Source organism: Alligator sinensis, unplaced genomic scaffold (genome assembly GCF_000455745.1).
Source record: "Alligator sinensis unplaced genomic scaffold, ASM45574v1 scaffold647_2, whole genome shotgun sequence".
Lineage (NCBI taxonomy): Eukaryota > Metazoa > Chordata > Crocodylia > Alligatoridae > Alligator > Alligator sinensis.
In genome coordinates, this window is record NW_005841832.1 from 228 (window position 1) to 15,277 (window position 15,050).

The 15,050-nt window shown below is 50.5% G+C and overlaps 1 protein-coding gene across 1 annotated transcript; it reads left to right on the forward strand.

The window, feature by feature from the left end:
- Nucleotides 1-3,614: 3,614 nt before the first annotated feature.
- Nucleotides 3,615-11,929, forward strand: CRIP2 (cysteine rich protein 2). The gene is made up of 6 exons (XM_006015012.3): nt 3,615-3,765; nt 4,510-4,647; nt 6,618-6,686; nt 7,322-7,416; nt 8,975-9,032; nt 9,937-11,929. The coding sequence occupies exons 3-6, from the start codon at nt 6,653-6,655 to the stop codon at nt 10,002-10,004; spliced, it is 255 nt and encodes an 84-aa protein (XP_006015074.2). The 5' UTR covers nt 3,615-3,765; nt 4,510-4,647; nt 6,618-6,652; the 3' UTR covers nt 10,005-11,929.
- Nucleotides 11,930-15,050: the final 3,121 nt, after the last annotated feature.

The window sequence follows — 15,050 nt, forward strand, 5'->3', positions numbered from 1 at the left end:
GCAAATGTTGGGTGTGGGAAGCCAGCATATGGAGACAAAATGACCTGCTTAAGGTCAGACAGCAGTTCAGTGGCAGAGCTAGGACTAAACCCCAGGTCTCCCAAATCCCAGTCAAGCTGTGTTCTCCCTCGGTGCATAGCTACTTCTCTCTGTTCCTCTTTATAACCCACCTCTTTTCTGCACTCTCTCTGTTCGCTTGCGGGCAGATTGTCCTGAAGTATCACACTTGCCTCCATTGACCTGTAAGCTCCTCAGACTTGAATGCCTCCTTGTCCAGCCAGAAGCCACGACCACTTCATGTGCTCTGGAGAAAGCCTTATGGCAGTGGCTTGCCCTTGAATGCCCCGCTCAGTGCACAGATGGTGGTGCAGGGAGGAGGGCCAGGGGTGTCCGTGGCAGCCCTCCTAACCTCCCTTTTACTGTTGGGTGACTTCAGACAATTATCTTTCCTTCTCTGCGCCTCAGTTTCCCCATCTGTAAAGTGGGGATAATGATGATGACCTTTAAGGCACTGCTGTGTGGGGTAGAGGAGAGCTAAGTATTGATTAAACATGGATTGCAAAATTTCAGTGGCGGGAGCTGTGCAGGTTGCTGTGTGTTCAACTACAGGGCAGTGTTAGGCTTCTGACTCAGCGTCTTATCTGTTGGGGAGACAAATGGGTGTCATGTGCCATGGGAAATGCAGCATTTCCAGTACAGTCAGGTTTTTAGCTTGAACCCTGGCAGACTTCAGAGATGTTGGTGCCTGAAACCTGTGTCCCTGGGAAAGCTATATTATGCCATTTAATTGACAGAGCAATCTCAACCCATTCTACCTAGAGCTGATCAGCATTTTTCCAGCAAATGAGTTTTTGTCACAGTGAACTCATCCTGACTTCAGCCTCTTGGATTTTCATGGAAACTTTTTGAATTTTTCACAATGTTTCAGAAAGTTTCAGTGAAAATCATAAACAACAACAAAAAATAGCTCTGTATTTGGCTTGTGCAGTAGGTGCTGTTTTTTCCCTCACTGTCTCTGTTTTAAGACTGTTCTTTTTATTGGGAAGATGGTTATTTGTTTTTGGTTTTCCTGTGGGAGCCTCTGGGGCCGTGAAGTCCTATAACGTTTATCCATTTTTGGCGTTCTTCTGTCTAACCTCAGGACCATTTATCTTAATGTCTATTTTGATTGCTTGGCTGAATAGAATACCCAAGCCAAATGAACATACTTTTTTTAGAAAATAATCTTTGAAACTAGTGTGCACAAGAAAAAAAAATATCAAGGATTTAGCAAATTAACTTCAGAAATAAATCTTTGAAATTCTTGACAGTGTGTGGGTATTTTGGCCAGGTCTTTTGGTAATGATGGCCCTGTAGGTAGCAGTCCATGGCGGGGGCTCATCTCCTTAATTTTTATTTTTTTTGTTTTGTTTTAAAACAGGGGTGGGCAATTATTTGGGCTGGAGGGCCACTTAAGGAGTGGTGAGTTTTGGTGAGCTGTTGTGGGCCTGGAGTTGGAGGTGAGGGGTGGGGTGGCAATTGATCCAATCCAGCCTTGGCCTGTCTGCTCCACACCCATGGCCAGGGGCACTGGATGGAATGAGTGGGTGGGCAGGTGGGGTCTTCATGGAGACTGGCTGGGACCCCTGCCCATAGGGCATGCCCTGGCCCCATGCTGTCACCAGCCCATGATCCTGGCCCCAGCTCCAGCTCTGGCCCCACCCGCCCATCCTTCTCCGAAACTCTGCTCTGTCACAGCCCCATCCCATCCACTTAGTCCAGCGCATCCTGCCCATGAGGTTCCCAGGCCTCTCTCTATGGAGACCCTGCCCACCTGCCTGCTCTGTCCTGCGCCCTTGGAAGAAGATGCAGAGAGGATGGGCCAGGGTGCCTGGGCAGTGGGGCCTGCGATGTCAGCAACTCTAGCAGCACAACTAGAAGGAGCCACTGCTGGGAAACTGAGTCCAGCCGCCATGCTACCCCAGCCCCGCTGTATGTCTGGGGAGTTGGAACCGGCTACATGCATCTCGGCTTGGGCTGTCCCCCGTGCCTGGGCCAGGTGGGGCCGAGGGACCAGCCACGGGCGGGATAGAATTCCTTGGCAGACTGCTTCCAGCCCGTGGGCTGGATTTTGCCCACATCGGCATTAAGACCTCATCAGAATTTCTAAAATCTCTTTCCTTCAGTGTAGAAGCTTATGCCATGGAAAGGTCTAGTGTGAGGTTTCAGTTCTCCCTCATGTAGGATGACTGACTTGTCCAGTACACCAGTCTCCAGATCCTGCTAACAGACCCCTTTGTGTGATGCCTTGCCATCCTGTGTGCTTGCTTTCTGAAAATGTTTCTCTTCCGGCATATAAACCGCAATACATCTGGAGCAATGTATGTTTTTAGCCTTCTGCGTTGGGATCTCTTTATATGTGAAGGTGGACAATAGACTGAAGGTGGGCAGTGTGTGTATTATTACACGGTCCATCTTAATTCTCTGCAATACTGAAGTAACGATCCAGCCTAAACTCCAGAAGAGATGAGCAGTCACTTAAAAGAAATGGCTCAAACTTGCCACAGTGACGTGCATGGCTCCCATTAAATACCAACCCCCGCCTTTCCTCCCTCCCTTGCCCCCAAAATAACCAAGAAGCCCAACCCAGAGATTATGTTAAAAAGCAAGATCATATGTTACCAGCTCCTTGTGTCATGTTGCAGGGTTTCAGTCTAAAGATGCTTTCTAGATGAACTAACTGTGGGGTTTGGGCACTCCCTCTCTTTCATGTGGTGTTTTTCTCTGGGACTGTTTCATTCTTTGGGAGGTACATCAATGCAAAGAAACCAGAATGTTGACCCAGACAAATGCCTGGGAGCTCTGCAGATGCTTACATTGAGCAAGTTAATGACTGGGAACAGAAACCAAGCGTACCTGTTGAGTGGCTGCCTTTGAATGCAGCATCGCATGGTATCTGCCTCTAAGGTACCTCTAAGGAGTGCAGAAGGGCACCACAGAGGCCTAGTTGTATTAGGTTGGTTAGTGTTTTGTGGCAAACTCCGCTCTGCTGAGAGAGGCTTGGAGGTGTGGAGATTGCTCCATGACATGAGTGGGGTGGGGGTTATGCTCTAATAAGGGCTTTTTGCCCTGAAATGAGGGGAGGATACATTCCCAAGGTCCTTCACTGGGCTCTTCTCAGCATCTCCGTATGTAATAGGACCAGACTATGGTCTCCCATTTTGTACACATGAGCAGCTGAGGAGCAGAGACATGCCTCGGGTTATGCAGAGGGACTGTGGTGCAGCAGGGATTTGAGTCCATTTCTCCTGAACCCTGGAATAGTCCTGGACATGACAGGCCATTGGAGACCAAAAGCTAGACAAACTCCTAAGTGATGCTAAGAGTTGGGGGTGGGTTCTTTTGGTAGGGGACCCCTTGTGCTGTTGGAGGTAGAAAACGGTTGTGCTCACGGATAGTCCCCGGTCTTCCCAGAATGCCCTGCCTCTGCATCTAAACTGCATGGGTGACTAATATGTCTAAAGGGGGCCAGTGTTTGGTGTTAGGCGTCCCAGTTGACTGTCTGCACCGTTCAGGTATCTTCAGTACGCTTGATGAAATGTGCAAGCATGTCTGCAGTGTCTGGAGCTGTGCTGCAGCTTGCCTACCCTGAGAGTTTGGTGCCTCTTAGAGGCTCCTGCCAGCTGCCTTTCTGACTGTCCTTCCCCCCACCCCTCTCTCTCTTGTAGCATGACGGGAAGCCCTTTTGCCACAAGCCCTGCTATGCGACACTGTTTGGACCCAAAGGTATGTCTGCATTCCTGACCCTTCTTCTCCTTGGCTTCCTTCCTCAGGGCTTTTATTTCCTGCACTTCCAGGGCTGCAGCCCTCCATTGAATTATTCATCGGTCTTGTCTCCTCCTGTCTTGGCTGACAGGAGGGTGTTTAGGATGCTGAAAATGGCCCAAGAATAGGATAGCGCAGGCCAAAGCTGTGTCAGGATTTTCCTTTAGGGAACCCAGCATGCCTCCAGGTCAGTGTTTCTGTTTCTTGGGCCTCCAAGCCATGCACAGAGTGGTTCTAGATCAGCAGTAAGTTTTAATGGGACGTGTTCTTTGCAGACCTGGATGTGAGATAATGCGGAAACCTTCTGTCAAGAGAGTGGAGGAATGAAGTCATGACAGTTCTCTGTTAACTAATTCCCCTTCAAGATGCAGGGAGGGTTACTGCCTCCAACTATGTCTACTCCCGGCAGATAAAATGGTCCCGAGGTAAAAACAGTGTGGGAGGCAGATAACCCTGGCTCATACATGGGAGAAGGATTTGGAGGTTGCTGTTTATGCATTTCAGGCCTGCCTAGCTGTGTGTCTTCAAAAGATCCAGTTTGAGTAAGTGTCATCCCTGAGTAAGCCAGACATAGGTGTGCTGAAGAGACAGGCAGTGCAGTCTTTGCAGCTGGTCGTGCCCCGTTGGCTTTGGCCCGCTGGGAGTCTTAGAGCCTGGAAGGGTGTCTGGGATATGACCCTATAAATGCTGCTGCTCTTGTTGCAGGTGTGAACATTGGTGGAGCTGGGTCCTACATCTATGAAAAGCCTCAGACCGAAGGGCAAACGGCTCCAGGACCCATTGAGCATGTTTCAAAGGTGGAAGAGAAGAAGGTCAGCGCCCCACCCAAAGGACCTAGCAAAGGTTGGTGCCAAAGTGATATAATGGGCTTTGGCATTTGGGCCCAGTGTACTGTTGGCGTTCTTGGCCAACAGAACTATGCCCCTGCTAGTATGGCCCCCCGGGGCTCTGGCTGCCTCACAGGATTCAATGATTTTGTGATTTGGGTCAACTCTAGCCCTCTGGGTCCAGTGTGTCCTTGTGGGCTTTGCTAAACTGGTGTGTGGGCTCTTACAGGATTGCCCTGGATCCACATTAGTCCTGTTTCTGATGCAGTGCTCTCTGCTGCCCCACAGCTGCTGGCTCCTTTCCTGGTATGCACTGCTTGGGGAGCCCTTGACAGGCACAGTGGAACAGCACCACGGGGACACTATTGGAACTATTGCATCTTATCCAGAAATCAGTTCAGAGGGGGTACCGATGGGATTGAATTGGCTCTTAAGCCTGCCAAGAGTTCATCTACCCCAGGTGGATGCTTAGGATACTTGTAAAATGTGTGGGCCCTAAAGTGCTTTGTTGGTAGCTGAGGCCTACCTTTTGGAGCTGTAAAGTTCCCCACTGGGTTTACTTATTCATCAGCTTGCAGCCTTTCTGACAGCTCTGGGTTCTCAAGTGTGTGCTTGTGTTCATCCCCAACCCTTCGAGTCCTCATGGGGTGAATGTTCTCTCAGATAATCTCTGTTTTTGAGGAGCTGGGCTGTTGCAGCAAAAGTAACAGCTGTTATAACTCAGGTCCTGTGTTCAGGTGTGGATGTACATGGATACCTACATGTGTACATTCACTCCTGAGTAGCTGATGTCTGAAGAGGCATAAGTCCCACATCAGTTTTAGCTCATTGTGTCAGCTACAGATGGGAGCTGTCTGTGCTTTGTTTCCCAGTGTGCTTGCTTTCCCTTGCACTAATGCTGTAGCACAGACAGATGCTCAAGTTGTAGAGGAAATCCTTGGAGGGGGTTCACCCCCCTGAACCTTACTACTACCTGCTTGTGGGGTGCTCTCCCTCCACATTTTACACACACACACACACACACACACACACACACACACACACACACACACACACACACACACACACACACACACACACACACACACACTCACACACCCCCGTCCTTGCTTGTTCCTCCCCTCTGTTACTATGTTATGCATTGATCCAGAGACTTGCATGGCAAGCTATCCGAGGAGAGGCTGAGGGATCTCGGACTCTTCAGCCTAAAGAAAAGAAGACTGAGAGGAGACCTGATTGTGGCTTACTGCTATATCAGAGGCGTACATCAGGGGCTCAGTGAACAACTGTTCACCAGGGCACCCTGGGGGAAAACTAGAAACAATGGCCACAAACTCCTGGAAGATCGTTTCATGCTGAACATTAGGAAAACCTTTTTCACAGCTAGGGTGTCCAGACTGTGGAATAAGCTCCCCCCAAAGGTGGTGCAGTCATCTACCCTAGAGGTCTTCAAGAGAAGACTGGACAGTTACCTGGCTGGGGTCACCGGACCCCAGATGTCTTTCCTGCTCATGCAGGGGGCTGGACCCGATGATCCTTCCAGCCCTGTGATTCTATGATTCACGGAATTGATTTTTGAATCTCCACCAAGCATGGTCCCTGCTGTAGCTCAGCATATCTCAGATGGGTTGTTGCTTTTTCAATGATAGCTTATCAGTGAGGAATGCTGGCTCTTGCTTCAGTGACAAACAACAGAGTGCCCTAAAGGGCTCTGATCTTGTTTGAGATGGCAGGGCAGGAGGGAGGATACTATTTCTTATACTGCTTGAAGAGACCAGCCCTAGTTTCTAGTGGTGGACTTTAGCCTGTTGATTCTGCAGTGGGTGAAAGCCTTTGGCTCGGGCACTGAGCAGAGCCCTCTGCCATCATGAGGTGCCAGAGTGACTGGCCAGTGCTGTCAGAAAAGCCAGATGGCCCTGGTACCATCAGGGGGAGCATTGTTCTAATTTTGTCAGGCCTTCAAACTCTTTTCTTTTTGTGTTCCAGCCTCCAGTGTCACCACCTTCACTGGAGAGCCCAACATGTGCCCACGCTGTGGGAAGAGAGTCTACTTCGGTAAGCCCTGTTTACACCCTGGTGGTGGTTTCATTCCTATGAGCTCCCAGCACAGGGCAGGGCCCATGGGGTCAGTGCTGTACACAGACATGAAAAGAGAGAGTTCCTGCCTCAAGGAGCATGAAATCCTAAATGGAAATGGCTGCTGGGGAGCAGCAGCCCCCAGAGTTTAAATGATGTGCCCAGGGTCATGTTGAGTGTCTGTAGCAGAGTCAACAGTAGAACCCAGGCTGCTGGGCTGAGATCTGGGAGCCCTAATCGCAAGGTCGTGCTTCCTCTGTGGGGAGATGTTGGTTGCTAAAAGTGGGATCTGGAGGATATGACCACGTGAGGGAACAGGAGCTGCTCCAAGAGGCTTTCAGGCAAGCTCAGGCAGGTTGCTGCCCCTCTGTTTGCCCTCCCATTTTGTTTGGCAAATGCTCTGCACAATGCCTAGCAGGGACCTCTCATATAATACTGACAGTCCCTTGTATTGCTGTGCAGCGACAGCCCCCCATTTACCTTGCTGTACCTTTGCTAGTCAGTAATTCTGCATCTTCTCAGAGGTACTGGCGAACGCCTGACTCAGACAGTCTTAAGCCAAGGCAGGAATTGGAGAGCTCCCTCTGATTGTGTTGCTTTTGTCTCCACTCCAGCTGAGAAGGTAACTTCGCTGGGGAAGGACTGGCACCGGCCCTGCTTGCGCTGTGAACGCTGCAGTAAGACTCTAACCCCTGGGGGCCATGCTGAGGTGAGGACTGGGGACGTGTCTTGACCTGACTGACTGCCCGGCATTTATTTTCTCCCCCTCAAGCAGGCAATCCCCTTCCCCAGGCATGTGAAGGACTGAATGCAACCTCTAAAATATAAAATCCCCTCCAAAGGAGCCTTTCATGCCTCTGCTCTGTTCTTCATCTTGAATGCTACTCTGGAAGCAAAGAAGGTGTTTCATTTGGTAGAAGTTGGGTTGCACCCAGCTGGAGACCTTATTTGACCTGCTTGATGATGAATCCATTGATGGTGCAGATCACCTGGACAGAGGAGTGTGTATGGTAGGCTGGGGCTTGCTGAGGAGCCAGGAGTTGGTTTCTACTTGAGACCAGGGTTCTTGTGCTCCTGACCAGCATTACATCTTCCCCTTCCACCTCAGAGGGGCTTGTAGCCAGAACTCTGTATGTGATGCCCTATGCCAGGTACTTACTAAGCAGAGGCTGCGTTCTGACAGTATTGGGTTCCCTCTTCGCTCTTAGCACGGCCCATGCATCCCCAAAGCTAACGTGATGTGGCCAAAACCCATGTGTGAGAGCAGAAGTGTGAGCAATCCTGGGCCCTAATTGTTCAGCAAGACTTTTTCTGGCCATTCCTTCCCCCTGGATGCTGGAGCTTTGGGAGAGGGTTAGACACCAAACTCCCCTTCTCCAGATGTTGGTGCAGGCTCCTTCCTCTCCACTGAGGTACTTTTGCATTGTGTGGTCCAAGGTGCACCAAACACTTGGGCATTGGCTTCTTTCCAGAGGGGAGCGCACACTGAGGCAGTGCTCCTGACTCCACGGCATTGAAATGGGCACAGGGCTCATCCTGTGCTGTCCAGTGCTTGGGTTCTTGCAGGCAGCTGCCTGAAGTGGGCCCATGATTAGAGCTCCTCTTTAGCTAGGTCACTGGCTGTAGAAATGGGCAAGCAGTGCTGAACACAGTCCCAAGGCTTTCCTACCTATGTAGCCTTAGCCAGTACTTTCATTCCACTGCCTGCTGCCCCCGCATTTCATGACTTAGGCACCTATTCCTACTGCTTGTGGGCTTGTTCAGCAACTCCAGACTTGCCCACCAGAGGTCAGAGCAGATCTGAAATGAGAAACTAGTGCTAGTGATGGAGGAAACTTCTGCTGTGGGAAGGCTGGGATGGGAGGGAAAAGCCTGTGGTCAGCTATTCTGCTACTCCCAGCACAATGTTAAGTGGGGTGGGTGAGTGCCACTATGAGCAGCTGCCACTCCTGGGGGTTGGAGTGGTGCTGTCATAGGGAGAAAGAAGGCTAGGACCGAGCTGGGGTGGAAGCGTTTTTCTGCCTGCTTCTGTCCCACAGCTCTGTGTGCCCTTGGGCATGCACAGGGGAAGCACTAGACAGCTTCCAGGTCAAGCAGCATTCTTTTCCCAGGGTACCAGTGCAGGTGGCACAGGATGCTGGCAGCTCCCTGGTGGCTCCACAGCTGCCCTGCTGTGGCTTGGGGAGGGGGGCCTAGGAGGGTTACTAGGACAGTCCCCTGTGTCTGTTGAGTAGGGTCTGTGCTGATGCGTTTCTCTTCTCCTGCAGCATGATGGACAACCCTACTGCCATAAGCCCTGCTACGGGATCCTCTTTGGGCCAAAGGGTAAGTGTGCTGCATGGAATGAGGACTATTGGAGAGGGGTCACAGAACTGGGGGAGAGAGGAGACTTCCAGGGGTCAAAGGCAAGGGCAGGAAGGGTGCAGGAGGGCCAGCTGCTGCTCTTGGTGGCTGTGGGCTCTGTCTCTTCACAGTGTATAGCACTTGAACATGCATGTTAACATGGCCTGGTGTGTAGCATTTGGACACGCATGTTTGTATGGTCCAGCTAGACAGGTGGTGGTCAGCAGGGCTCTGTGTGCAGTCAGCAGCTCCACAGAGCAGGTATAAGAGTGGAGTAAGGCAAGGTTCCCAAATCTTGCTTGGTACATACAGACCCAGGTGAGGTGGGTGATGACCTTGCTGAGCTGGCTTTGGAAGGGGAAGACCCATTGGACTAAATGGGTGTTGTGCGTGTCGCTGTCCTAGGATTTGGTGAGTAGAGAGAAGATAGAGTAGGGGTAACCTAACTCTCTCAGAGCCTGGGGCAGGGGGTCCCCCAAAGAGCTTGGCTAGTCAAAGGTTTCCTAGTTCCTTAGAGACGGCAGTATCCAACAGCTGTGCCATAGGTAAATATGTTCCCTAATGTGCAGCTGCCCTTCTCCCTCTGTGGTCAGCGAGTCTTGGACTGTGGTGTCAGGTCCAGCAGGGTGAACTGGGAGAGCTCCCTTCATGCAGGGAGAGCAGATTCAGACCATGGAGCTAGCTCCTGAGGAAGGAGGGACAAGCTTGTGTCAGTCTCCTGCACTGGGCCTTCTGGCTTCCTCAGTCCCCATCTTCCATGGCTGCTCTTTCATCCTTAGAGTTCTGCACAGGGTCCCCTGCCAGGTCTTTGGGGATATATCTGCCCTCCATGCCCTGCCCAGGTGTCTCAGCCCTACCCTGACACATGGCTTTGTCTCTGCTGCAGGAGTGAACACTGGAGCTGTGGGAAGTTACATCTATGACAAAGACCCTGAAGCAAAGAACCAGCCCTAGGAGGTTCCTTCCTATCTGCCCACCACAGGCCACTCGCACTGCATCCTCATTACTAAATTACTGTTTGTAGAAGTAGCTTAGCTCGGTGATGGTGAAGTCCCGCATTGGAGCAGACCTTAGCCCGGCTGGTCACAGAGCTGTGCTCTCTCTGCTGTTTGTATTCTGGGCAGGGTGGCCCTGCCTTCCGGATTTTATAATATAGTCTATAATATAAGCTTTGATGTTTAAAGGCAAAGGTAGAAAGCATCTCTCTGGTCACTCCCAACATGCCTGACTCTCTCCTAAACCCTCCGTGGGGTTCTCTGTTGACCCCTATGCCCTCATTTGCATCCTAGGCAGTGGGTGAGGGTTGAGGGAGAAGTTTCATGGGCATAACTCTTAGTCACCTGGCACATCAATTTTAAACCCTCTCCAAGTGGTCTGACCATGTGGGATGTTCTGGGGGAAGGAGCCTTGCCTGGGATCCAGTTTGCAGTCCTGATGTGATCCACAGCTAGTGCAGGCACTTGCTGCACTGCCACTTGAAGAGTGCTGAATTCCAGCTCGTCCCTATTGAACTGTGGTCCCAGAGCAGTGTGAGACTTGGCTGTTGCTCCTGGCTATGAGGTTAGAGGAGCTTGCTGATCAGGGCACAAATCACTGCAAAGCGGGGTGGGGCAGCCTGTCACCTACCACACTTGCATCCTGCAATCCAAAAGTACCAGTTGGTCTGCATGGGAGCACCTTGTACTGTGAGCATACAGTTTAATCTTATTTTAGGCGGTGCCTAGAGTGCCAAGGACAAAACCTTCTGGAATGAGCTTGGGAGAAAGCTATAGGCCTAAATTCCCACCTAGGCACCAAGCAGATACAGTTAGGATAAGATGTTATCTCAGGGGCTTTCAACAGCTCAAGTGAAGGGCTTTGTGGCCTTCCAGCTGTGTCTGTCATCCCATGGCTTGCTGGCTTTCTAGGGCAGAAGGTCTGGTCAGTGGCTATACAGCTCGGGAAGTGCTGTGTTATCTGGGAGTCAGTGACCATCACCACGTTTCTTTCCGAGGTAATGCTCTGCTATGTCATTTGGCAAACTGTTGCCTCATTCTCTTCACCAGGCAGCTGTACTGGGAGCTTGGATTCTGCGGGAACCAGCCCTCAGTATGCCAACCCTGTGTTCTTTCCCAGCAGTGGGGGGAGTCCTCTGTGTTGTGGTTACGTCCCAGGGGAGGATACCGTGCCGCTGCTTCTGAGTGTTGTTCTGCAAGGACGGGTCAGTAGGTGGTCTCTGGATTCTAGTAGCTGTGCTACCCAGTACAGCCTGGTTTGTAGGAAGAGTGTGTGACTGCAGCTCACATCCCTCTGAAGTGGCACTGGGCATGAAGGTGAGCACTGCAATCTAAGCTGGTCTGGGAGGGAGCAATCCCAGTGGTACACAAGGCACCATGTCTTCACCATAGGGGATCTCTCCATTTTGGATGCCCAGCAAGCCAGTGAGGGCTGTAGGGAGAGTCTGGCAATGTTGGGGCCGTGGCTAGGAAACACCTGAGTATTGTGAAATGTACAAGGGCTCCTGTCTCTGCCTGCTTTGAAGAGACTCATTCGTGGTGTGTGGTTCTTTTTATTTCTTTGTTTATTTATAAGCAGATGTAAATGTGCTTCCTGCTTTAGAGAATGATGTACACTTCCCAGGTAACCTCCCTCCCTTTATAAATGCCCCAGCCATTGCATTGCCCTACTCCTTACCTGCTAGGCAGGTAATGGTAGCAGAGCCACAGACCATGTGCTCTGCCTCCAACCCAGCTGGGCACACTAGGTTAAGGGGACTTGCCTTGCCAACAGCTGTATCCCCTTCAGGCTCCTTTCCACCAGAACACCCCCTTCTCCCACAGTGAGACAGCAAAACTGACTCTTTTTGTTATTTGCTGACAATAAAAAGTTTTGAAAGACAAGCAGTGTGTTGTGAGTATGTGGAGGAGGGGTAGGGGAGGAGAGGGGAAGTATGCACTCTTCCTAGTCTGGCACTTGGGCTTGCTATGCAACAAGCACTGAAGGTGGGAGATGCTTTTCTCCCATTGGGTGACCTGTAGAAGCAGGAAGACAATGGCTTAGTGCGCTTCCTGGCTGCTGTGTGATGGACCCCAAGATCCAGAGGATTGCATGTTGGACTGGGAGGCTCTACCATGGGTTCTGTTCCTCACTCTACCACTGGCCTGCTAGGTGACCTCAGGCTAGTTGCTTTGCCCATCTGGGTAGGTATGTCTGCACTCCAGACTGCGATGCAAAGAAGAGATGGCTAGGGTAGCTTTTAAACCAGCTAGCTTAGGTATGGGTGGCAGGCTATCGGGATAAATTTAGCCCATAATAACCCTAGGCTGCTATGATTAGACTGGGAGTGTCTACATGTGCAATTAATGTGATTGTATATACTCTGCCTCAATTTGAGCTGGAGTAAACCAATCCTGATGTCACCATCTACACATGTATTTACAGTAATTTACTGTGTTGCCAGATACTACTTGTATCTGACAATACTATCCGGCAGCTCAGTAAATTAGTCTACTGTGCCCGAATTGCCATGTATGTATAGATGGTGACACTTTGCTTCACATCAAATTAGTCTGCTACGCAGTAAGGTGTCTTGTGTAGACACGCCCACTGGTAATTAAGCCAAATAGTTGAATTACTTCTGGTGTGTCTATACTACATAGCCCCTGGTCGATGAGCTCGGCTGTGGGGGAGCAACCCCCCAGTTGCTGACTGGTCACCGGGGGGGGACGACATATGCCCCCCCAACTCAGATGGCACCAGTCGCCCATGCCTGTGGATAACTAGTGTGCCTGGTTCAGTACAAATGTGGTCTGATAAATGACATGACAGGAGCAGGTCTCTCTGTCATTTTTTTTTTTAATCCAGGTTCTTCTGGCTAGTTGGGAGGACGAGGAGGATTTATACAATGCTAGGGTTGGAAGGGACCTCAGTGATCACTTTACCTAATCTCCAGCAGAGGTGTAGAATTTGCTGTTCCCAAACCACTCCTTTCCCCACACAAGCATGAATGGAGCAGTCAGGGTCTCAGCTGGAAGCCTCCCCCTTTCCAGGTGAACCCTCTACCATTTGAACTGTTCCAAGGTACCTTGATCAGCTGTTATGGGCCAAGAAGACGCAATCTGATTCTCAGGGGAACGGTCCTGCACCCTTCATGGAGCAGAGCCCTGGTTCATAGAGTCATCTGGATCCTACCACTGTTGGCATCTGTGGCATAGCAGTAGTTGCATATCTTCTTGGGAGCCCTTTGTTAGGATACTGAGATTGTAGCTGCCTGCTGCTTCCTTTCTGATGTTTTGAAATGTGCAGAATCTCTGTTCTCAAACTGCAGCCAGAAGTGTTGGAAGGAACTAGGTTACCTGTAGCCTGAAGGTTTGGCTTGGGGAAGTGAGGTGGGGATAGGGCAGTTGTTGCTCTTCTCTGGATGTCTTGTGAGCAGGACTGTGCTGAGAGTCTGACCTCTGTATTTTCCCAGCCAACCTATACATGAGAAGTGAAGAGGACTGAGGTATCTTGGCTTCATGTAGCCTAACACACATCCCCCTCATCTAGCTGGCTAGAGGCTTACACGATTTGCCTGAGATCTAGGAACTAGAACAGCAGGGTCAAAGCTGAAAGGGCACTTGGCCTGGCTGTGCTGGGGTTGAGTCATTGGTTTGGTAACTTCCTTAATGAAGAGACCATGGCTACAGAACTTGTGTATATCCCCAAACTTATTCTGAGGGCCAGGAGCGGTCATTTGGGTTCCTGCTCCAGGTATGTTCTTGGGCCAGGCTCTTGGGTGAAAGACAATTTGGCTGGTCTGCAGGGGACCTCTTGACTGTGACCAGGGAATTGCACTCTGAGAGGAGAGAAAGTTGGTAGCCTAGGTTGGAGTGCTTATTGTGAATTCTTCTCCCACTCACTTAAATGGAAGGGGTCTGTCCATACTGTTGCTTTGTTTCTGCTAACAGCATAGGACACGCCTATCCTTACTGTCCCTTCTTTTATCCTCCAAGTTATTTCTTTCCCATCACTGCTTTTGGTGCAACTGAGGTCAGGCAGGCAATAGAGTTCTTTGCTTGGATGCTTTGCTCCATGACAGTCCTGGGACACTTCCAGTTCTGTGTACATCATAGTCGGGGTCTCTTGCACAAGCAGAATAGGGTGGGTCTGTAAAGGGCAGTCATTTGCTTTCTCCTGTACTGTGGGTATCTCTTTTCCTGCTGGAAGCAGACATCTCGTGATCTGTGCAAAAACTGTGATTTAGCTTAATACAGAGATGTTATGTTGTGGGAGACCTGGATGCAGCTGGCAATGTCACAGTGGGAAACTGGGATCATTGTGTCCCTTCAGGAATGTAAAGCAAATTGCTGGACCCCAGCTCTATTTTCTTTTCTTGGATGAAGAGCAAAATCTCTCCTGACAGGATTATTGACCAACCAGAGCAAACTGAAACTGCTGCTCTAGGGCCCACCATGAAATCTAAGATTGGATCCAGCAGCACTAAAAAAAAAACACAGGAGGAAGAGTACATCAGCTAGCCACATACCCCTGGGAGCTGCTTTCTTACTGGCAAGATTTAAAAGCTACTGCCAGCCCCAGCATTAGACATCAAGTAACACTATTCCCTGTAGGCGCTTGAACTCTGGAAACTATGCAGTGCTGCTAATTAATGAAAACCACAGCTGCCAAGCCAAGCAGGGGCTATGGGAACTTCTGCTACAGCTAGTCTCAGGCTGCTCCTTGAAAGAGCTTGTGGTCATTCACAGACTGTTCCAGTGAACTCAGAGAGATGTTATCACAGATAGTGCACTGTGCTTCTGTGATACTGAGGTGCAGAATACTTTGACTATGATTACTCCACAGCCCTGGTGCCACTGAACAGGGCCAATTCCACCTGCCCCCTGCTTTATATGTGCCCAACCTAGTAATGCAGCTGTGAAGTCTCTCTGGGGCACTCCAACAGGTGTACTCAACCATTGCAGAGATGGATCTGGAGAGCACCTGCAGGAGGACAGCTGGAGTGGCTTCACAGGTGCATTT

Bases quoted from the DNA above. Each gene is read 5' to 3' on its own strand.
- CRIP2 (XM_006015012.3), top strand. From the start codon at position 6,653: ATGTGCCCACGCTGTGGGAAGAGAGTCTACTTCG. The intron at 6,687-7,321 runs GTAAGCCCTGTT...TCTCCACTCCAG, and splicing joins TGGGAAGAGAGTCTACTTCG to CTGAGAAGGTAACTTCGCTG. The intron at 9,033-9,936 runs GTAAGTGTGCTG...TCTCTGCTGCAG, and splicing joins GATCCTCTTTGGGCCAAAGG to GAGTGAACACTGGAGCTGTG.